The following is a 24,050-nucleotide window of genomic DNA, read 5'->3' as shown; positions in this document are numbered from 1 at the left end:
TCATTCAGCGTGACGAGATGCGTATAATCACTGTTTTTATGTATATAGACAGCTCCGGTAGCAATTCAGGCATAGAAGTAAAAAGATATGGCCGACATAGCGTAATAACATTTTTAAAAAGGCTTTAATAAAAGTAAAATATACAACTCACATTTCCAGTGTAATCAATAAGCATGTTAAAGAGAAAACAGGCAGTGGCAGAGTCCTCCCGACGCGTTTCGACCTACAGGTCATCATCTGGGGTGGGCTCCAACCACTAGCCCACTGCCTTATATAGATAATACATAGAGAGACCCTTAAAATCCCCCCCATGTAACAAACGTACCAACTTCCGGTATAGGCAAGATGGCGGACCGGCGTGCGTTCCACGACTCGGTCTAAATGCGTTCCACCAATATGTTATATGCTACCAACATGAAACTCATATTGTGAATGGTACATGCCTCACTTCCGGTTCCGACCAGAGGTGTGGGGGTGCCAGAGACACTCGGGAACACTCGGAGATGCTGGGAGACCCTTGGGAACTCAGGGTCTCCCAGCGTCTGAGTGTCTCCGAGCACCACTGGCGTCCCCGCACCTCTGGCCAAATGCGGTACTGCACACCCCAGAGGCTTGAATCCTGTTCATCTTGCAAGACCATGCTCGGAAAGCGAGTCTGGATTTATTTTTTTTAAAACAGCTCGTATTGCGAAACTCTTGTAAACCCCGTTACTCGCAATCCAAGGCTCCACTGTGTGTGTGTGTGTGTATATATATATATATATATATATATATATATATACAGTACAGACGAAAAGTTTGGACACACCTTCTCATTCAAAGAGTTTTCTTTATTTTCATGACTATGAAAATTGTAGATTCACACTGAAGGCATCAAAACTATGAATTAACACATGTCCAATTATATACTGAACAAAAAAGTGTGAAACAACTGAAAATATGTCTTATATTCTAAGTTCTTCAAAGTAGCCACCCTTTGCTTTGATTACTGCTCCGCACACTCTTGGCATTCTGTTGATGAGCTTCAAGAGGTAGTCACCCGAAATGGTTTTCACTTCACAGGTATGCCCTGTCAGGTTTAATAAGTGGGATTTCAAGCCTTCTAAATGGGGTTGGGACCATCAGTTGTGTTGTACAGGAGGTGGATACAGTACACAGCTGATGGTCCTACTGAATAGACTGTTAGAATTTGTATTATGGCAAGAAAAAAACAGCTAAGTAAAGAAAAACGAGTGGCCATCGTTACTTTAAGAAATGAAAGTCAGTCTGAACAATTGAGAAAACTTTGAAAGTGTCCCTAAGTGCAGTGGCAAAAACCATCAAGCACTACAAAGAAACTGGCTCACATGAGGACCACCCCAGGAAAGGAAGACCAAGAGTCACCTCTACTGCGGACTATAAGTTCATCCGAGTCACCAGCCTCAGAAATCGCAGGTTAACAGCAGCTCAGATTAGAGAACAGGTCAATGCCACACAGAGTTCTAGCAGCAGACACATCTCTAGAACAACTGTTAAGAGGAGACTGTGTGAATCAGGCCTTCATAGTAAAATAACTGCTAGGAAACCACTGCTGAGGACAGGCAACAAGCAGAAGAGACGTGTTCGGGCTAAAGAACACAAGGAATGGACATTAGACCAGTGGAAATCTGTGCTTTGGTCTGATGAGTACACGTTTGAGATCTTTGGTTAGAACCACCGTGTCTTTGTGCGACGCAGAAGAGGTGAACGGATGGACTCTACATGCCCGGTTCCTACCGTGAAGCATGGAGGAGGTGTGATGGTGTTAGGGTGCTTTGCTGGTGACACTGTTGGGGATTTATTCAAAATTGAAGGCATACTGAACCAGCATGGCTACCACAGCATCTTGCAGCGGCATGCTATTCCATCCGGTTTGCGTTTAGTTGAACCATCATTTATTCTTCAACAGGACAATAAGCCCAAACACACCTCCAGGCTGTGTAAGGGCTATTTGACCAAGAAGGAGAGTGATGGGGTGCTGCGCCAGAGGACCTGGCCTCCAGTCACCGGACCTGAACCCAATCGAGATGGTTTGGGGTGTGCTGGACAGCAGAGTGAAGGCAAAAGGGCCAACAAGTGCTAAGCATCTCTGGGAACTCCTTCAAGACTGTTGGAAAGCCATTTCAGGTGACTACCTCTTGAAGCTCATCAACAGAATGCCAAGAGTGTGCGGAGCAGTAATCAAAGCAAAAGGTGACTACTTTGAAGAACCTAGAATATAACACATATTTTCAGTTATTTCACACTTTTTTGTTCAGTATATAATTGGACATGTGTTAATTCATAGTTGTGATGCCTTCAGTGTGAATCTACAATTTTCATAGTCATGAAAATAAAGAAAACTCTTTGAATGAGAAGGTGTGTCCAAACTTTTGGTCTGTACTGTATATATACAGTTGCAAAAAAAAGTGGGTGAACCCTTTTGGAATGATATGGATTTCTGCACAAATTAAAATGTGATCTGATTTTCATCTAAGTCACAACAATAGAAAATCACAGTCTGCTTAAACTAATAGCACACACAGAATTACATGTTACCATGTTTTTATTGAACACATTATGTAAACATTCACAGTGCAGTGGAAAAAGTATGTGAACCCTTGGATTTAATAACTGGTTGAACCTTCTTTGGCAGCAATAACTTCAACCAAATGTTTCCTGTAGTTACAGATCAGATGTGCACAACGGTCAGGAGTAATTCTTGACCATTCCTCTTTACAGAACTGTTTCAGTTCAGCAATATTCTAGGGATGTCCGGTGTGAATCGCTTTCTTGAGGTCATGCCACAGCATCTCAATCGGGTTGAGGTCAGGACTCTGAATGGGCCACTCCAGAAAGCGTATTTTCTTCTGTTTAACTCATTCTGTTGTTGATTTACTTCTATGATTTTGGTCGTTGTCCTGTTGCAACACCCATCTTCTGTTGAGCTTCAGCTCGTGGACAGATGGCCTTAAGTTCTCTTGCAAAATGTCTTGATAAACTTGGGAATGAATTTTTCCTTCAATGATAGCAATCCATCCATGCCCTGATGCAGCAAAGCAGTCCCAAACCATGATGCCTCCACCACCATTCTTCACAGTTGGGATGAGGTTTTGATGTTTGTGTGCTTTGCCTCTTTTTCTCCACACAGTGTTTTGTTTTTCTTCCAAACAACTCAACTTTGGTTTCATCTGTCCACAGAATATTTTGCCAGTACTGCGTTGGAACATCCAGGTGCTCTTATGCAAACTATAAAAACACGCAGCAATGTTTTTTTTGGACAGCAGCGGCTTCCTCTGTGGTATCCTCTCAAATCTATTCTTGTTTATTTTTTTACGTATCGTAGAGTCGCTAACAGGGATGTTAGCATATGCCAGAGACTCTTGGATTCTTCTTCACCTCATTGAGCAGTCTGCGCTGTGCTCTTGCAGTCATCTTTATAGGACACCACTCCTAGGGAGAGTAGCAGCAGTGCTGAACTTTCTCTATTTATAGACAATTTGTCTTACCGTGGACTGATGAACAGCAAGGCTTTTGGAGATACTTTTATAACCCTTTCCAGCTTTACGCAAGTCAACAATTCTTAATCGTAGGTCTTCTGAGAGATATTTTGAGCAAGGCATCATTCACATCAGGCAATGCTTCTTATGAAAAGCAAACCCAGAACTGGTGTGTGTGTGTGTGCGTGTGTGTTTTTTTTAGGGCAGGGCAGCTGTAACCAACACCTCCAATCTCTTCTCATTGATTGGACTCCAGTTGGCTGACACCTCACTCCAAATAGCTCTTGGAGATCTCATTAGTCTAGAGGTTCACATACTTTTTCCACCTGCTCTGTGAATGTTTACATGGTGTGTTCAATAAAAACATGGTAACATTTAATTCTTTGTGTATTTATTAGTTTAAGCAGACTGTGATCGTCTATTGTTGTGACTTTTATGACCAATTTGTGCAGAAATCCATATCATTCCAAAAGGGTTCACATACTTTTTTTTCAACGGTATGTATATTTGTGTGTGTGTGTGTGTGTGTGTGTGTGTGTGTGTGTGTATATATATATATATATATATATATATATATATATAATCTTTAAAACACCTCAGTTCTGGTTCCGGAAGGTTTTACTCCCTTCATGACCAGGCCATTTTTTGCTATTTAGCACTGTGCTGCTTTAACTGGTTGTTCCGTGGTCATGCAACTGTGTATGCAAACAAAACTTATACAGTATAATTATTTTCACACAAATAGTTTTCTTTTGGTCGTATTTGATGACCATTGTTTTTTTATTTTTTTATATATAAAAGAAAAAAGGCAGAAAATTTCGAAAAAAAATCAATAAATTTTCTTTCTGCTATATAACATATCCAGTAAAAAAAATTAAAAATCAAATATCTTCATAAATGTAGGCCATAATGTATTCTGCTACATGTCTTTGGTAACAAAAAAAATCCAAATAAGTGTATGGTAATTGGTTTTCATGAAAGTTATAGGCTCTACAAACAATGGCACACATTTTGCAGGGAGAAAACAAAGTCACATTGCTGCTGTCTATAGAGAGCCCTGTGTTGTTTACCAACATAGAGCTCGATTCTGTCATTTGCTTAGCCAATTAGCAGGTCCCAGCCATAAATCATGGGCCCACTGATTGGCTTGTGCTGCAACAAATGACAGCTCAGGTTTTGGGTGCGTGCGCAGATCCAGGAGAAAGTACAAGTACGTTACAGTGCCTATACGAGCTGCCCTGCACAGTATATGTACTGCAGCGGGTTGACAAGTGGATATATATAACACAAGGCAGGCTCAATGGACCACTCGGTCTTTATTTTGCCATCACTCTTCTGATTCTGCATTGGTAGGAGGCTCAAAATTTGGACATTGAGCTCTTGTCTCCATCCGCGTTGTGCATTGCTCTTTGTACATTCTCTCTGCCTCCATTGTCTCTTATAGCCCTTTCACACTGGTGTGCTTAAAAATGCAGTATGCTTTTTTGCAAAAAAGGAAATCTTGTTTTCAACGTATTTTCAATGTGTTTTGGTGCGTTTTATGGATTCTGACTACCAATATGCACTTGTGAAACTTGGACACGTGACTCAAAAAATGCACCAAGAACACACCAGGGTGCATTTTTTGGGGAGGTTTGTTTGTGTGCCTTTTAAACGAGCACCAAAAATACAGCATGCAGGACTTTTAAAATGCACCACATCCACAGCGCAATTGTAGAGCCAGACATTTGGTTCCTGGAGTGGAAGATATGCAAATGAAGACCAATGAATGCAGCAAAGTGTATTCACATAAAAGTTCTGACAGGGTGGTATCAGAATCTGTGTAACACGGGTGGGCCCAGCACAGCAGCACTTCACAGAAGGTCCTGCAACACAGTCTCCGTATTACAGAAGGTATTATAAATGGCTTACGATGCCCGGCAACATCTGACATAGGAGGTGCCTAGAAGGAGGTATGGCAATGAGCGCATCAGCATCCAATCGGACAGCTGCTCTCCTGATAACACCTATGGAGGCCTTAGAGGAACAAGAGTTTCTCCGGTCTTACACCATCCCTGCATAGCGGCGGCCATCACAGCGCCACCTGCGCAGGGAGGGCATACTACACCTTCCTACACATTTGTATGAAGTTTTGCCTAGGATTTGATGGGATACATTTTTTTCATGCATTTTTGTTCTGTTTTTCAAACACCAAAATAGCAACAAAAACTGATCCCTGTGAAAGGGCCTTTACTCTTTAAAAACCTTTTAAGTTAGTCACCTTCTCATCCTCATTTGCTTTTTTCAGATGGATCTGTTCTTTCTGTTATGAATTCCTACATAAGGCAATGATTCTAGCAATTTTATCTGATTGATAGAGACATTATTTGCCTTTCTGTCTTCTGTCTTAGACATCCAAGACATCCTGTTGGTTACAGTGATGTTAAAGTCATCAATTTTCTTCACTATATCTTTGTGAAATAAGTATATGAAAATGGTTTTACCATTTACATTTGTGATCCAAAAACCTTCCAAGAGAACACAGCTAGATCCTGGAGCTCCATATTAACTACGTTGAAGTTAAACAATTCCTGGTTCATGACCTATCTCAGCCTGTTACTGAACATTACTGGAATAGCAGCACATTGATGGCCATTCATCTGCACTCCCCTGCTGTAAGCGTTGAAGCCCTTTACTGCTGTGCAAGGGTTACAGGAGGCACATATAAATTATATATCTTTGCAATGCAAACCTAAATATAATGTAAATTAAATACATAACTGTGTTAAAGTAGTATTAAACCCTGACATTTTTAGTTTATCACATTCAGCACACTAAATTAAACATTTCCTATGAAACTATTAGTTACCCCTGCACTTTCAGTTTACAATGTGCAATTCTGCTAGTTCCTGCTCTCTAAGCGCTGCTTCTCTGAACTTTTGGTTCTCACAGGAGAGAATTAACATTGAAGAGTGTCTCAAGCCAGTTTATAAGAGGAGGAAAATAAGGTCAACGCAAAAATCACTGATTTTACAGGAAATCCAGGAGTTGGAACAGTTACATAAAGGATTAAATGACCATAAAATAATGGACGAACTTATGGGAAAAAGGGAGGCACTGAGAGACATACTGGAACAGGAAACCAGGCAGGCCTTTTTAAAGTCCGCTAAAAGACAATATGAATTTGGTAATAAACCGGGGAGAATCCTGGCAGAGGTAATTAAACCTAGAAGAAATTTTAATTATATCGCAAAAATTAAAGATAAGAAGGGAGTAATGAAATATGCAACAAGGGATATTAGTAACATCTTCTCAGAATACTACCAACTACTGTATAAGGTAAATGGTAACCAGGACCCCAAGGATAAACAAAAGAGAAGGGAAAAAATTGAACAATATCTCCGGAAGATAGATCTACCGAGGATAGCAGAGGAGGATGCTGGTATGCTCGATAGGGATATCTCTAAGGAGGAAATAGAAAGAGCAATTAAGGATAGTAAGAATGGGAAGAGCCCAGGGCCCGATGGATACACATCATTATACTTTAAAAAGTTTTTGGGACCTTTAACACCTTATTTCCATCAGTACATGAACTCAATAGGGGAAGGAAGGGAGATACGGAAGGAAGCTTTGGGGGCCTTTATAACTATATTAGCAAAGGAAGGGAAAGACCCAACATTATGCTCTAGCTTTAGACCTATTTCTCTGATTAATGAGGATGTAAAAATTTATGCAAGGATTTTAGCCGAGAGGCTGAAACAATATATGCCAGATTGTATAGAAGGAGATCAGGCAGGTTTTGTACCTGGAAGGGAGGCGAGGGACAATATACTGAGGACAACCCTCTTAATGCAGGAAGTTAAGAAGAAGAAGAAGCAGTCTTCCCTTTTCCTATCGGTCGATGCGGAAAAGGCATTTGATAGGTTAGAATGGGAATACATGCTGCAGACATTATATAAATTTGGTTTAGGCCCAAGAATGCTGCGGTGGATAGAGGCCTTATACTCTAACCCTACAGCTCAGATTCAGGTGAATGGGACCCTATCAAATTCTTTTGGGCTATATAATGGTACACGTCAAGGATGCCCATTATCTCCTTTACTTTTTGTATTCTCCTTGGAACCTCTTTTGGTTTCTATAAGAGCGAACCAAGGTATTGAGGGAATAAAAGTATCAGAGAAGGAGCATAAGATATCTGCATTTGCAGATGATATTATGCTCTATATAACGAATCCCAAACAGTCCCTTCCTAGGATCTTGCAGGAGTTGGAGGAATATGGGAATGTTTCGAACTTTAAGATCAATAGAGAGAAAACTGAGATATTAAATGTCTATTCCTCCCCAGAGGAGAGAAGAGAACTTAGAGCTCTTTTCCCCTTTGTGTGGAAAGAGAAGGGCCTGAAATACTTAGGAATATACTTATCGACATCAGTTACAGATTTATATCAAGATAATTATCTCCCTCTTTTAAATAAAATTAAACAAGATCTTAAAGGTTACCCTGCACACAGACTGTCATGGTTTGGCAGGATAAACGTAATTAAAATGATGATTCTGCCAAAGGCTCTATATGTCTTTCAGAGCCTCCCGATAAATATCCCAGGGGCCTATTTTAGAATTATTAAATCCCTGATTCAGAAATTTATATGGAACAAAAGAGGAAGTCGCGTTTCTTATAAGGTAATGAATAGGCCTAAGGATAAGGGAGGGGTATCTCTCCCAGATTTTCAAAAATACCATTCAGCAGCGGTAATGAGGAGGATTTTGGATTGGGTTTACAACGCTCCATTTAAAAAGTGGGTATCACTGGAAGATAATATGAGTAATGTTGTCCTGAGCCAGACCATTTGGATTCCAATGAAGTTTAGGGGTCTCTCTGGAAGAATATCCCCGATTACAATGGAAACATTAAGAACATGGGATGGGGTACTTAAAGGTACAGAAGGTCAAAACAACAATAGCCCTCTAATGCCCCTGTCAGGAAATAACTATTTTCCTCCAGGGAAAGAAAACAAAATGTTCCAGAAGTGGACGCATAGGGACATATTAAGGTTAAGGGATGTGTTAAAAGCAAATAGCTTATGCTCATTAGAGGAGATACGAGAGAAATACGGAAGAACACCATGGGATGGATGGAGATACAGACAACTCCAACATTTTGTTGAGTCCCTTCCAAAACCTCTCCGCTCGGGTGACAATTTAAACCCTTGGGAGAAATTGATTGACCGAGGAGGAGCGGGCAGACAGGGGATCTCTAAGATATATAGGACCTTAATATCTTTAATGGAGGATGAGGCGATACCGGCTTTTGGGAGGTGGGAAGGGGAATTGAATCAATCAATCCCAGAAAAACTGAAAGGGAAAGTTATAGACTATACCCACTCCACTTCAATAGATACGAAGATCCAAGAAATGAACTATAAATTATTGGTTAGATGGTATTATGTTCCATCGAAAATGCATAAGATTAACAAAGACTTATCACCCCTTTGTTGGAGAGAGTGTGGGAGGGAGGGAACCCATGCCCATATATGGTGGCAATGCAGTGCAATCCAGTTATACTGGGAAAAGGTGGTGGGTTTAATTAAAGAGATCGACGGGAAGGAAATAGAACTGGATCCCTGGAAATGTTTGTTTCACGCGGCCGAGGGCCCTAGGGAAAAATATAGAAGAGCATTAACTCCATTTTTGCTAAACGCAGCGAAAGTACTGATCCCGAGATACTGGAAAGTAAAGGAAACACCCGGGATAAGAGAATGGTTTAGGGAAATAGATAGATTGAGGATTATGGAAGAACTAATACACCTTCAACGGGGAGCCGAAATTAGATTCCAGGTGACTTGGAGGAACTGGATGGAATTTAGAAAATCCTCAATATATCTTGGAATTATGGGGGATGGAGAGGGCATCTAGGGGAGGGAGATAAGATGCATATACTTCATAGCCCCCTATAAAATTTTTTTATTTATTTTTTATAGGGGAGGGAGGAGGAGAGGAGGGAAGAAGGGAGGAGAAGGGGAAAGGATCCTTTCCCCCCCTTGGTTCTCCCCCTTTTTTTTTTTTTTTTTTTTTTTTGCGTGGGGGGGAGGAGATGGGGGACCCCTTGTTCTGGGGCCCTTTAGGGGGTTTGTCGGGGGGTTTTTTTTTTTTTTTTTTTCTTTTTTTTTTTTTTTTTTTTTTTTGTAGAAGGGAGTGGGGATGGAAGGAGAGGAATCCCCACCTTACACAAATCACAAATTGGAAGTAAGAAAAAGCGTCACGTGGGAGGGGTAATAAATATGGGTAAGATAAAATCACAAAAGGATAATTCTAAACACATGAAGAGAGGGGGAGGGGGCGGGCTTAAAACCTTTTTTTTTTTTTTTTTTTTTTTTTTTTCTTTTCCCTCCCTCTCTCTCTCCTCTTCTTCTTCTCCCCTTTTGGGATATTTAAGATCGATCCGGTTGGGCACCCAATGTGTACTTTTTTTTTTTTGACTGTTTGTTTTTATGTGAATGTTGAAAACACTGAAATAACATGAATGTTAGTCAAAGTGATTTTTAAAAGTATGTATAAGGAATATTTTGTACTGTTCTTTTTGTAAATGTGGAAAACGAAATAAACAATATTTAAATCAAGCCAGTTTATTAGCTTGGAAAAGGAGGAGGGAGAAGAAGGGGAGCCACCCTTAAACAGGAAACCCAAGGCATCTGTCATAGCACCAGCTTTGAATTATATTAAAGGCTAAGGCTCCTATTTCCTTTCCCTAAAAAAAAAGAGGTCTATTCCCCCATGCTTTTAAACCTTTTTCATTGGACTGTTGTGAATTTTAATATTCTTTGCATTTCATTAAATTACCTTTTATTTATTTTACTGTTCACATTTTATTATTGTCTGGTCCTATTGAGCGCTGTTTTTTGTATATATTCTTTGTGAACTTTTTTCCAGAAGTCAACTACCGTGTTGGGTTCCAGATTCATTTTATCATTGACTTTGACATAAGGATTTTCTTATGACTGTCATATTTAGCGCTGAAGGTCTATGTTGTTGATATATTCCCCCGAGCTGTCCACTCTTCAGCTATGGAATTACCAGGATAGTTGTTAGGCAAGTTAGGTTTTGTCTAGTCAGGTTGCAACAATGTTCACAAATTAAACTTTCACTGATCAAATACGTAAGGTTTTTTTCATTGGATAAGCTGCCCACTACTTGACTTAAATTCCATGTGATGGTTTGCTTCATCTTAGCTGTAAAAGTCTTGTCTTATTCCCAGATCTTTATCTACCATCAGAGTTCTATCAAGCTTAAAATGATTTCTTCCTATAGATAAGATAGTTCAGTAGCTTAGTTGCTCTGAGTTTAGTCTCTTCCTTAATCCTACTTTTTTAATGATGATTTCTTCAGGCCTAGTACTTTTGGGACTTTGTTCATTTTAGCTTTCAATTTTACCAGCCCGCCCAAAGTGCTCTTGTCTTTTGATTTTCTTGCTATAGAGAATTTGCTTTAACCTGACAAGTTGTCTGTCAAAAGCTTGTATACAAATGTAATACAGTGTTAAAGCCTGCATTGCATAAACGACATAAGATAATCGGCATTTCAGTCTATCAGAGTTAAATCTGTAGTTTAAAGTGTATATAAACCCAAGAGAAAAAAATATTTATTGCAATGTATCATTCCTTACATGGTGGCTGCAAGTTATTCTCTTTTTAAAGATTTTTTCCCTTTTATTTTCACCTGATAATGTGGCTAGTAGAGCCCCATACACACTATCAGATCTTCTGCTGATTTTTTCCTTCAGATTTACCAAAACCATCTAGTGCAAGGGCCTGTCTGATTGCATACAAATTGAAACTCCTAAGGTTTGACCTCATATTACCGTATTTATAACACGCACTTTTCCCCCCCTAAAATCAGGGGGAAATCGGGGGTGCGTGTTATACGCCGACCCCCCGCTGTTGCTACCTGTTTCTGCCATTCTCTGCAGCTTCCGGGCATTTTCAACCATTCTTGGCTATCTTCGGCTATTTTTGGCCACACTCGGCCATTCTCGGAAAGCCGTAAGCAGCCGAGAACAGCCGAGTGTGGCCAAAAATAGCCGAGAACGGCCAAAAGCTGCTGAGAACTATCGAGTGCCGCTGAGATACACAGGACATCCGCTTTGTATCTCGGCGGGGCCATTTTTAAACGCCAAACACACTGACAAGGCTGCAATGCAAGGCTGAAAATGACTGACAAGGCTGCAATGCAAGGCTGAAAATGACACTGATAAGCATTTATATTGTAAGTTTTTTTTTGCTTAAACTTCCCTCCTAAAACTTTTTTTCTTTTAAATTCCCTCCTAAACTTGGGGTGCGTGTTATACGCCGGCGCGTGTTATAAGCTGATAAATACGGTATATGGTTTTGGTAAATCTGAAGGAAAAAGTCAGCAGAAGATCTGATAGTGTGTATGGGGCTTTATGCCGCGTACTCACGACCGGACTTTCCGGCAAACTAGGTCTGACGGGATCAGTCCGCTGGACATCCGATCATGTGTGGGCTAGTCCGAACGTTTCTTATAAAAAAAAAAATCTGACAGACCTAGAAATAGAACATGTTTCAAATCTATCCGACGGACTAAAAATCGGGAAAACCGTTCGTCCGACGGACCAAATATGACACAAGTGCAGCTATTGGCTACTGGCTATTGAACTTTCTTGTTTAGTCCCGTTTACGTCATCACGTTCAAAGCTAATGGACTCTCGAACTGACTTAGTCTGTTCATGTGTGGCCAAGTCTGTTCGTTCAGAAAGTCTGTCGGACTTCCGCCGAAAATGTCCGCCGGGAAGACCGGTCGTGTGTACGCGGCATCAATAGACTAAACTGTTCAGCAAAAGTGGCCGTTGGAAGGTTGAGACGAGCCATTTGCCACTGAAAGGGCTGTTTACAATGTTCAACCTTTGTTGATTTAGAAAAGAAAATGTTTTTGTGTCTGCTTTAAAAGTGTTCGCTGAAGTTAGGCTTTCACAAAACTGTTTACACATGCCTACCTGGAATCCAGTCTGGTCCACTAACAAAAAAATACAAAAGGGAATCCATCCTCCTTCATGTTGGTGGATTGGAACAGAGGGCAGTCAGGTGTAAATGGGCAGTGCAGTCTATTTACACCTGGCCCGCCCATCTCTGTCTGTGTCCACTCTGCAGAACTTGAGCAGACATGCACTTGTCATCTGCCCACTCTGCTCTGATCAGCAGAGTCCACCCTGTGTGAAAAGGGCCTAATTTGTTAGTCATTTATGTAAATTCCATCTAAATCTACTATTCCATCTAACTCTTCCTTCTCCAGGTAATACTACTGTCTATAGAACTAGTGTTAGGGATGGAGTGTATTGGGATGCAAACATCCAAAGTAAACATAGAACAATATGCATCACGTGCAAATATAGGTTAACCCCCATGGACTTTTGAGGCAGAAAATAGTATGAAAGTAAAGGCAGTAATACCACTTTTTTAATACAATCATAAAAATGGTCAGTACAAGCCATAGTAACAAGTAGAACACATAAAACGATATACAATAAAGATAATGTACACGGTTCAAAAATCATTGTATAATCTAACCCAATATTATAAAGTGGACCCAAGTACTGCCAGAGATTTACTCAGTCCACATGGGTTTCTTTGGTACGTCCCAACATGTTTCGGAATTATTATTATACCTTCTTCAGTGAGAATTTTTCTGGGTAGCTTTTCCTTTTCTGGAATGCAAATGTCGTCACTAATTATAATACAATAAAACATGTAGAAACAATTAAATTTCATATAGTGTGTCAAAGTATAATAGCTGTTTTGATACTTACAATGAACAGTATACAACTCATAAATGATTTATCAAGCACATGGTTCGATGAAGGATCACAAAAATTAATCTGGAGTACACAAGCCAGGCGCCGGAAGGGCAAACTTACTTTCATACTATTTTCTGCCTCAAAGGTCCATGGTGGTTAACCTATATTTGCACTTGATTCATATTTTTCTAGGCAATACTGCTGTCCAACGGTGTCTACATTGCTCCTCAATAGATAGAGAAGACAGGGAATGGGGTTAGACTGTGCTAAGGTGATATTAATTAATCCTGTCCTGCTGCTATCTAATTGAGAAATCTCAGCATGAAAGAAAGACAGTACTGTGCCCGGGTGTATGTTAAACGAATCCATCCAAATAGGAAATGTAAACACAAGTGGGTAACTAAACTCACACAGACATCCACTTAAATCTGTGTATATCTATATTCAACCAAAGAACAAAAATAGAAACAAGATTCAAAGTCTATAAAGTGTTTCAAAAATATAGTGCCAAAAAATGAAGTGTCAAAAAATATATTAGATCAAATTATATATAAACAAAAAAAAAGAGAGAAAGTTCAGGAAAAAATGTGTTCACTCCCACAAGTGTAAATAAATTCTTCCTGTAATATACCCTCCACCGCTTATGATCTAAATCACTCACCAACGTAAGTGGCAGGTGATATGAAACCAGCAAATACGTATTCTCCCCTAGCTGGGTGCAATATTCTGAAGATCCATGATGAACGGTCTCAGATCTCCTTAGTTTCAGATAATCTTGACATCCAACAGGTAATTTATTTTCTTAAGCAAGGTTTAATGGTCTGCAAAGTTAAAAACAGCCAGTCCTGACCTCCATGTTTTCTCCTCATGTTTAAGGGAGAATACATGTTTGCTGGTTTCTTATCACCACGTTGGTGAGTGATTTTGATCATAAGCAGTGGAGGATATATTACATAAAGAATGTATTTACACTTGTGGGAGTGAACAACATTTTTGCTGAACTTTGTATTTTTTTTTTTGATGCACGTTAATCTAATATATTTTTTGAAACTTAGGCCCCTTTCACACTGACGTCCCGTTCAGGCCCGCCTGTCAGTTTTTCAGGCGGACCTGAACGGGTGCTCCATAGAGCTCTATGGAGCGTCGGATGTCAGCGGTGACATGTCCGCTGACATCCGACCCGCTCCGATCCGAAAAAGTGTGACGGAGGAAAAAGCTATTTTTCCATCCCTCTGCGGATCGGATCGGGTGACGACGGGCACTGCGGTCCATCGTCATCCGATCTCCCATAGGGGAGAGCGGCGCTGTGACAGGTCCGTCCCTGCGCAGTATGCAGAGACGGATCTGTCATCTCCCTGCTCAGCGGGGATCGGCGGAGTGATCCCCGCTGAGCAAACGGATATCCACGGGGCGGATCAGAACTGATCCGCCCCGTGTGAAAGGACCCTTTAGGCCGGGTTCACACTATAGCGATGCGGGAACGCCGCGAATCCGCGGCGTTTTCCCACATCGCACACCTCCCGCCGGCAGTTCACACTGCCCTATGCGGACGGCTGGGAGTGTCAATGTTATGTTAATGACACCCCCAGATCCGTCGGCATATCGCAGTGCGATCTGCCGACTCGCACAGGAATCGGATCGCATGGTGTGAACCCCCATGCGATCCGATTCTGTTGCGGACCCAAAAAAGGGCCCCGTGCGAGTTTGCTGCGGGAGCGCTGCGAATTCAGCCATACTATCTGTATGGCTAAACTCGCATTGCTACGGAGATCGGATGTGATTTGCTGTGCGAATCACATCCGGATCTCCCCCCGCAGCAGTGTGAACCCAGCCTAATAGTTTTTTGGTACTATATTTGTGGGACACTTTATGTAATTTGAATCTTGTTTCTATTTTTGTTCTTTGGTTGTATATAGAAATGCACAGATTTAAGTGGATGTCTATGTGGTCCTGTTTTAGCACTTGTTGGTGTGGTCACACATCACAATATATTTTCACTTTTTATTATAATATATTGATAGTAACAATTCTATCACATTAGAAATTATTAGAGATAGATTATAGTATTGTGTTGTGCTTAAATTTCCTATTTCGATGGATTTGTTTAACAAACACCTGGGCACAGCGCTGTCTTTCTTTCACTTTTTTCAGATAGAGAAGACACCCTAAGAGAGGACACTAACTAGGTCAAACCATGGATTGGTAGGCTGCAATATATTACATTTATGGTTTGGGGTTTAGATACATTTTAAAGGACACACCTGTCTATCTACCTGACTTGATGCAAATGATTGGAAGCAGCAGAGGAAAAAGGAACTAAGCCTATTTGTAATGTGTTTATGATGTTAGTTCTATAGTATACATCAAACATCTACGTTGGATCCAAAATTGGTTTGTGAAACCAAGCAGTTTTAGGATGCCAATACAATCTGACTATTAGAAGTGGTTCTTTTAATTGGATAACCAAGTGTGAGAGCCAAAACCATTTTTCTTTTTGTAGAAACAAGTCAAAAGTATTTTCCTGCCTGTTAATGGCATTCGCACTTTGGCTGAGAAGGAAGGCTGCTGTGACCTTCCATAACATGCCCTGCACATGTACGAACAAACTGCAGGTTGTTCCCATTGAGACTTGATTATTGCTAACCTTTAACTTTAGAAACAATAATTTATTTTAGGTGATAGATTAGGATATTCATATTTAAGTTTTTCAGAGGAAATAGATTAAAGGTGATGCCTACTACTAAGGTGATAAAGGCAACCCTTAAAACACTGTCCCAGCCCTGCACAAAGGTGACACAAAACATCATAAAAAGCAGTGGATGTCTCTAAATGGCTCTAAACGGCAAGAAAGCAATAATTCTCCTTTAGCACAGTCTTCAAGCTTACTGTCTCCAGATTACAACCATTAATCAGATTAGATGTCAGTTTACAGCTAAATCCATTTCCTATTTTCCCTGGGTGCTGTCAACTGGTTACAATGACACTAGTGCTACTTTTGCACTGCAACCAAACTTTGATGGTCACTGGTCCTACTCTTGGCTAGGGATGAGCTTCGTGTTCGAGTCGAACGTACGTTCGACTCGAACATTGGCTGTTCGGGCGTTCGGCGAATTCCGAACGTTTGGGCCGTTCGCGTCAAAATTCGAGTGACGCGCGCGCGGACCACAATGCACTGCGGTGGCGCAGTGCATTGCTGCCCCATGATTGGCCAAGCATGCACTGTGACCCCGCATGCTTGGCCAATCGCAGCGCCGGCAGCGAGGAGAGCCATGATTGGCCACAGGCATCCTGCCTGTGGCCAATCATAGCTCAGGCTGTGTAGTGCACGCCCCACACTATATAAGGCCGCCTTTGAGGCGGCTTCGTGTAGTGTGTTACTTAGCATCTGAAGCAGTGGGTGTTCTGTGTACCTTCAACACAGTACACACCAATCGTTTTTGGCTGATTTCCTATCTTGCTGCTGTGTAGTGGTTGTTGTCTGTGCCCTGACTGCAGTATACACCACTATATTCACCTCACCTATATAGCTAGTGATCTAGCTTTAACCACTTAACAACTGCCCATTGCCGATTAACGGCTTCAGGGGGGTTGTTTAACTCTGAGAGGCCGTTAATTAACGGCCTCCCAGAATTCTGCTCTCGCGTGCCCCGAGGTGTGCGCACTCGAGAGCATCCGTGACCGCCGGGTCGCATCACGGATCACGGTAAACGGCCGCTCATAGCGACCGTTTACCACGTGATTGCTCCGTCAAATGACGGAGTGATCACTTGGAAACAAACCGGCGTCATGTTATGACGCCTGTTCCTCCCTCCCCTCTCTGTACCGATCGGTACAGCGGAGGGGAAAGAGATCGGTGTCAGCAGCGATGTGGGCTGCATCTACAGTGCCCACATCGCTGCTCACCGAATTTAACCCCTCAATTCCCTGCCAATACTCTGCAATACCAGTGCATACTCTGCAGTACCCTGCCATTACTCTGCAGTACCCCGCCATTACTCTGCAGTGCAGTATCCTGCCATTACTCTGCAGTGCAGTACCCTGCCATTACTCTGCAGTACCCCCCATTACTCTGCAGTAACCCCCATTACTCTGCAGTACCCCCCAATACTCTGCAGTACCCGCCATTACTCTGCAGTACCCCCAATACTCTGCAGTACCCCCCAATACTCTGCAGTACCCGCCATTACTCTGCAGTACCCGCCATTACTCTGCAGTAACCCCCATTAACCTGCAGTACCCCCCAATACTCTGCAGTACCCGCCATTACTCTGCAGTACCCGCCATTACTCTGCAGTACCCCCAATACTCTGCAGTACCCTGCCATTGCTCTGCAGTACCCTGCCATTACTCTGCAGTACCCCACATTACTCTGCAGTAACCCCCATTACTCTGCAGTACCCCCCAATACTCTGCAGTACCCGCCATTACTCTGCAGTACCCGCCATTACTCTGCAGTACCCCCAATACTCTGCAGTACCCTGCCATTACTCTGTAGTACCCCCCAATACTCTGCAGTACCCTGCTATTACTCTGTAGTACCCCGCCAATACTCTGTAATACCCTGCCATAAATTGCCATACCCAGCCATACTCAGAGATACCCAGCCATACTCGGTGATACCCTGAAATACCCAGCCATAGATGCCCCCCACCCCTCACCGCCCTCCGGTGCTTCTACCAACTCGCCAGTACGATCAAAGCCAGAATCTTTTTTTTATTTTTTATTTCAGGCTTCCCAGCCTAGAGGTGAGATGTGGGGTCATATTGACCCCCCAGATTTCACTGTAAAGAGGACCTGTCACCCCATATTCCTATTACAAGGGATGTTTACATTTCTTGTAATAGGAATAAAAGTGATCAAAAATATATTTTTGGGGAAAAAAATGTCAAACTAACATAAATAAAGTAAAATGAACAATAAAAAAATAAAATAAAAATTAAAGCGCCCATGTCCCCATGTGCTCGCATGTGCCACACATGTGAGGTATCGCCGAGAATGTTAGAGCGAGAGCAATAATTTTAGTCCTAGACCTCCTCTGCAACTCAAAACATGTAACCAGTAAAAAAAAAATTAAAGCGTCGCCTATGGGGATTTTTTAAGTAGCGACGTTTGGCGCCATTCCACGGGCATGTGCAATTTTGAAGAGTGACATGTTTGATATCTATTTACTCAGCATAACTTCATCTTTCACTTTATGCAAACATTGGGCTAACAAGTGGTTAATAATAGAGCTTGCAGTCAGTAGTGTTAGGAGATAGTGCGTGCTGTCTGCGTGCTCTGTACCCAGTACATACCGCTATAATATAGGGCAGGCCCCTACTTTCAAACATCCAACTTACAAACATCTCCTACTTGCAAACGCAAGGAGACAGCAGCAAGTGAGATGAAAAAAGATGGACGACAAAACAAATTATACAGGGGTGATAACCCTTCCCTATGTTTTCCAAAAAGCTTAAAGATAGTTTTTTTGACTGGAGCTACACTTTAAAAATGTACCAGTTGAAAATTACAAACAGATTCAACTTAACACAACAAACCTACACAGTCCCTGTCTTGTTTGCACCGCCTGTATACTGCTGTTCTGAGTATATAGGGCCTGGGGGCCACACGCATTTCCTTTTTTTAATATGGGTACGGGGTTCCCCTTAATATGCGTACAAGACCCAAATAGGCTGGTAATGGGCAGGGAGGGCTACCCATGCCATGTTTCTCAATGATTTTCAACCATATTGCAGGAACCAGATATAACATTAAAACCGCAAGCAGTTTTAAATGGTGTTATTTCCGTTTAATGTCATTTTGTGCAGGGACTGTTCTAAACACGGGAAACAAGTGGCACTTCACAGGCATACTACAGACACCCCCCAGGCACCATATTTAAAGGAATATTTCACTTTTTTTTTTCACTTTAATCGTCATTAAAATCAGTGCTCCCGCCAAAACTGCAGTTTTTAAAACTTTTTTTTGCAGTGACTCATGTCCCCTGAGGCAGGAGGCAGGTCCCCAAACCCTTTTTAGGACACTATCTTGCATATTAGCCGTTAAAATTAGCACTTTCCAATTCGAACGTTCGAGTCCCATAGACTTCAATGGGGTTCTAACGTTCGTACCAAACGCGGGGGTCGTTCGCAAGTTCTGGTGCGAATCGAACCGGGGGGTGTTCGGCTTATCCCTACTCTTGGCTCACACACATTCTAATACCATACCAAACCTTCTCCAACACTTGCTTTGCTACCACACATGTTGTATGTGCACCAAATACATGGCCCTAGGGATGAGCTTCGAGTTCGAGTTGAACTCATGTTCGACTCGAACATTGCCTGTTTGCCTGATCACCGAACAGCGAACAATTTGGGGTGTTCGCGGCAACTTCAAAAAGAGATCACCCATCTCTGGATCAGATCACCTATCGCTGGATCAGATCAAAAAGGATCAACGGTATGTGTGTGTATTTTAAAAAAAATTTTACACTTTCTTTGTGAAATGGTAGGGATACTTCTGTTTTGCTTTGGGGGACCCCAAAACATCTTCCCAATGTTAAGGGCATGTGGCCTGGTATTGTTCAGGAGGGGGGGCGCTCTCTTCCCCCCCCTCTTTTCCTATGGCCTGCCAGGTTGCGTGCTCAGATAAAGGGTCTGGTATGGATTTTTGGGGGGAACTCCACGACATTTTTTTTTAAAATTTGGCGTGGAGTTACCCTTAAAATTCACACCAGACGGTCTGGTATTGATATTTGGGGGGGAACCCCATGTCTTTTCTTTTTTTTTGATGTAGGGTTCCCCTTAATATCCATACCAGACCTGAAGGGCCTGGTAATTGAATTTGGGGCAACCCCACGCTTTTTTTTTTATCAATGACTTTCAGTGAATGTTATCTGTATTACGGGGAGCCGACAATTTATTATAGCCGTGAGTGCTTTTAAATGACTTTTTTTCCTGCAAAAATGACACTTTGTGCAGGGACAGTTCTAAGCACTGGAAACATACGCCCCTTTAAAGGCATACTTTAGACACCCCCGGTACGAAATTTAAAGGAATATTACACTTTTATTGTTTCACTTTAAGCATTATTAAAAAATCACTGCTCCCGAAAAAAAGGCAGTTTTTAAAACTTTTTGTTTGCATTGATACATGTCCCCTGGGGTCGGACCCAGGTCCCCAAACACTTTTTAGGACAATAACTTGCATATAAGCCTTTAAAACTAGCACTTTTGATTTTGAACGTTCGAGTCCCATAGACTTTAATAGGGTTCTAAAGTTCACACAAAGTTTAGGTCTGTTCGAAGGTTCTGGTGCGAACCAAACCGGGGGGTGTTCGGCTCATCCTTAGATGGCCCAACACTCCTCTTTCAAAGTTCTTCTGTCATCTAGTCATGCTCTGAGAATCACCTATTCATGCCAGAGGGGCCCCAGTGATATACCTTGTACAGATATTCCACTTTTACACTATAATGAAATCTACAATCGAACAAAGGGATCTAATTAAAACCTTAACATATACATAATGAATCATTCCTTCCAGTTATATGTGTGTTTTCTTGGAGGATAGTTTTATTTGTTGTTTTATAAGTACTGCATACAGGGATCTAAACGCTTTTTACTGGCAGCAAAGTAAAGAAAAACTATGTGTCAATAAATCTCCTACAAATATGACTAGACAGTATAAACCAACAGTGCACTATAAAAAGCTAACCTGGTTTTAACAACATATTCAGTCTTACTTTTATATAACACTGTACAGGGCTTAAAAGTGTCTGCTGTATTGTACCTAGTAGTACTGAACAATAATATAGCAGACAGAAAGTAATCATAACAATGTGTCCTTGAGTTGGCGGTTCATTATGCAAAAAAAATCTGATAAAATGTACCGTCTTGTTTTTCAGGGTGTGTGCGCTCAGACCTTCTATGGTCACCTCCATTCGTGTAATTGTGCCACATTTAACATGAAGGTAAGTAACAGAAAATGTGTATTTAAAGAGACCCTGTTATCACCTGCAATGCTGACAAGTAAACAAAGGCAGGGCTTCTGCATTGGGAGTACTCACAAAAGCACTGCCCACTACAACAAATTTAAATTCCTAATCAAAGATATCTGTGTTTAAGTTCTGCTGCAAAACCAACGCTTTTGGGAATGTCAGAGTGAGATATTACCGGGCTTCCTGCAATATCCCTCCCCTACAGACCGTGTATACAAAAAGTATTGACACTTAAGGACATGGTTTTAGCGGAGATATTACAACTGGAGAGTGCAAAATCTGATGCAGCTGTGCATGGTAGCCAATCAGCTTCTAATTTTAATTTGTTCAGTTAAGCTTTGACAAAAAAAAAAAACTGTAAGCCCATATGTTTCTATGCAGATTGTGCACTCTCCAGTTTTAGTAAATTAACCCCATTGCATTGCAAACAATAATAGTGATCTCACTGTTCAGCAGTTTTCAGTGCCAGTCTTTGAAGATTCTTTGTACCTGGACACTGCCTGTCTTTGTATGCCAACTTAGAGTTGGTCTCAATTACCTCCAGTTTTGTTATCTGTGAACTAATAGTAATATTTTAATAACAGACATTTTCACATTGCACAGGCAGACAAATGGCAGACATAATTCCTTATTAAGCAATTAATCTTCTTGGTTCAGCAATTCAATTTCCTGTGTCACCTCTCCACCTGCAGCTTCCTCATTGGACAGTGAGTCAGTATTATCGCTTTTGTTCAGTGAGCAGCAATTGTTCCACACATCTCAACATGGAGCAGTGAAGTAGTAAAGCCTACCTATGAATTAGCAAGGCTAAACTAGAAAGTTGTCAAGTGATTGTCTGGATCAGCAGAGGTGTGTGTATCACAAGAATGGCTTGCCAAAATCCCAGGCATATATAGTATGTATCTCAACTGTGTATGCAATTGCTTGCCAGGAGTTTTACTACTTCATGATCTAACAGGCACTAGAGTATTTTACAATAGGCAGAGGTAATTTAAATCAGACCAGTCTTTCTTGCATTCAAGACAAAGCAAAAGCCTTGCTATAAAGCCCAACTGCAAATAACACCTGCATGAAAACTGAAAGTGTCGAAGATGTAAAATGATTCCAACATGTCCCTTGCCTTCTCAGAGCTCCCTGCCTTCTACAGCACTGCAATCGGCAAAGTTCACATTCTTTGCTGATTTTCTTTGAATGGTACCCCTATGTACCTTGCCAACAGAATTGCAATGAAGCACACTGCAATACATGCTAATGCACTACCTTGCTTTGTGGTGCTCCATGTTACAAAAAAATAGTGTATGCACCTTCTTGGTGTGTTCGGCAGCCCATTCAAATTAATGGGCTGCTGGGTTGCTTTGTTTAAACCTTAGTGTCTGGTTATACAGCGGTCTTCAATAAAGTATATGTATTTATACAAAATCAGGTGTAAAAAGCACACCTTTAATTAATTAAAGATGTAAAAAAACATGTTCAGAAGGTTTAATAGCTCTGAGGAAGAGGGCTTGTCTCCCGAAACGTGTCAGTTTCTACTACAGTGCTTTGGATATCCACCATGCTGGAGCTGTGTTTTTATATGCTTTTGATCTTCTCATGATTGGTGTTGGAGATAATGCACTAGGCTTCTGCACACCCCTTTGTTTCTTTTTATTTTTTTACAGACAGTTAAATTGGTTAAAAGGCATTAAGGAATTTGGTTAAGTCAGCCATAAAAATGCATACACATGCAATTAACTCTAAACCATCTATTTACTCTAGTTTAAGCATACAGCATACCAATAATATAAACAATTATTGTGTAGTGCTACCCCCATAGGAACCTCTTCCTCGATCTTCTCAAATACTTAAGCCCTTTTGACCCACCAGGTTGACCATACAAACATACAATATCACAGAAAATCGCTGAAAGTAATAGTACTCAATAATAGTGCCATTTCAAAGAGACCAGGTAATAAAGGCAAACTTAAAGTGGGTGTTACCACAAATATGTTCTTCACTGGCACCTCCTCTATTATATCTAGGTATAACACACAGGGTAAGTATTTTATTAAAACAAAAGATTGTGAATTCCTTTTTACAGCTATATTCAGGCTGGTCATGTGATTCAGTGGTACCGTGGGAGGGGCCAAGATCTCCCTCTGACGTCAGCTGTGGCGATCACGTGGCCGCTTGGGCCCTCCCACTGTAGCCCTGGATCGGAGTAGGACACTGGCCGGGAGTCACGTGACTGGCCTGAATATAACTGTAAAAAGGCATTTAGGAGCTTTGTTTTCATAAAACACTTACACTGTGTGTTATGCCTAGATATAATAGAGGGGCTGGCAGTGACAATTTGTAATCTTTTATTGTTTACTAATAGTGGCAGGAGTGTGGGGGGCGGAGACAGAGACGCAGACATACGGAGCTGGCAGCAAGGGAGAGAGTGAGGGGAACAGAGGAGAGCTATGGATGACGGAGGCACATAAACCGTGGAAATCGGGGCTCAGCAGCAATGAAAAGATCTAGTCAGTACACAGGAAGTGGCGGAATCAACCAGGTTTTTTACAGTCTAGAGATGGACAGATTAGACCACAGAAGCACTGTGCTTTTAATTCTGCTGTAAGGGAACTTGATCTCTTTTTTTTTTGGGGTTACAAACACTTTAATATATTGTTCCTCAATATGGTTGGTATCTAGGTAAGCATACAATGGCTTAACAACGGTAATAACACAATTTAGCATATAACATGGGGACTAGGCATAGAATGACATTTGGCATCCTGATCATGAAAACAGCTGCAAGGCCACCTCAAGTGCA

At 41.4% G+C, this 24,050-nt stretch overlaps 1 protein-coding gene across 1 annotated transcript in view; it reads left to right on the top strand.

Annotated features, from left to right (window-relative positions):
- The window catches only part of SPAG16 (sperm associated antigen 16), a 1,450,443-nt gene that overhangs the window by 940,832 nt on the left and 485,561 nt on the right, over positions 1 to 24,050 (top strand). The window contains exon 14 of the mRNA XM_077448331.1: positions 21,164 to 21,229. Within this exon, the coding sequence (XP_077304457.1) occupies positions 21,164 to 21,229 (66 nt within the window). The remainder of the gene's footprint in view (positions 1 to 21,163; positions 21,230 to 24,050) is intronic.

The sequence above is a fragment of the Lithobates pipiens genome, unplaced genomic scaffold, assembly GCF_037356315.1.
Source record: "Lithobates pipiens isolate NorthernLeopardFrog02 unplaced genomic scaffold, aLitPip1_a1.2 Scaffold_22, whole genome shotgun sequence".
NCBI lineage: Eukaryota > Metazoa > Chordata > Amphibia > Anura > Ranidae > Lithobates > Lithobates pipiens.
This window is presented reverse-complemented; position numbering and strand designations above follow the sequence as displayed.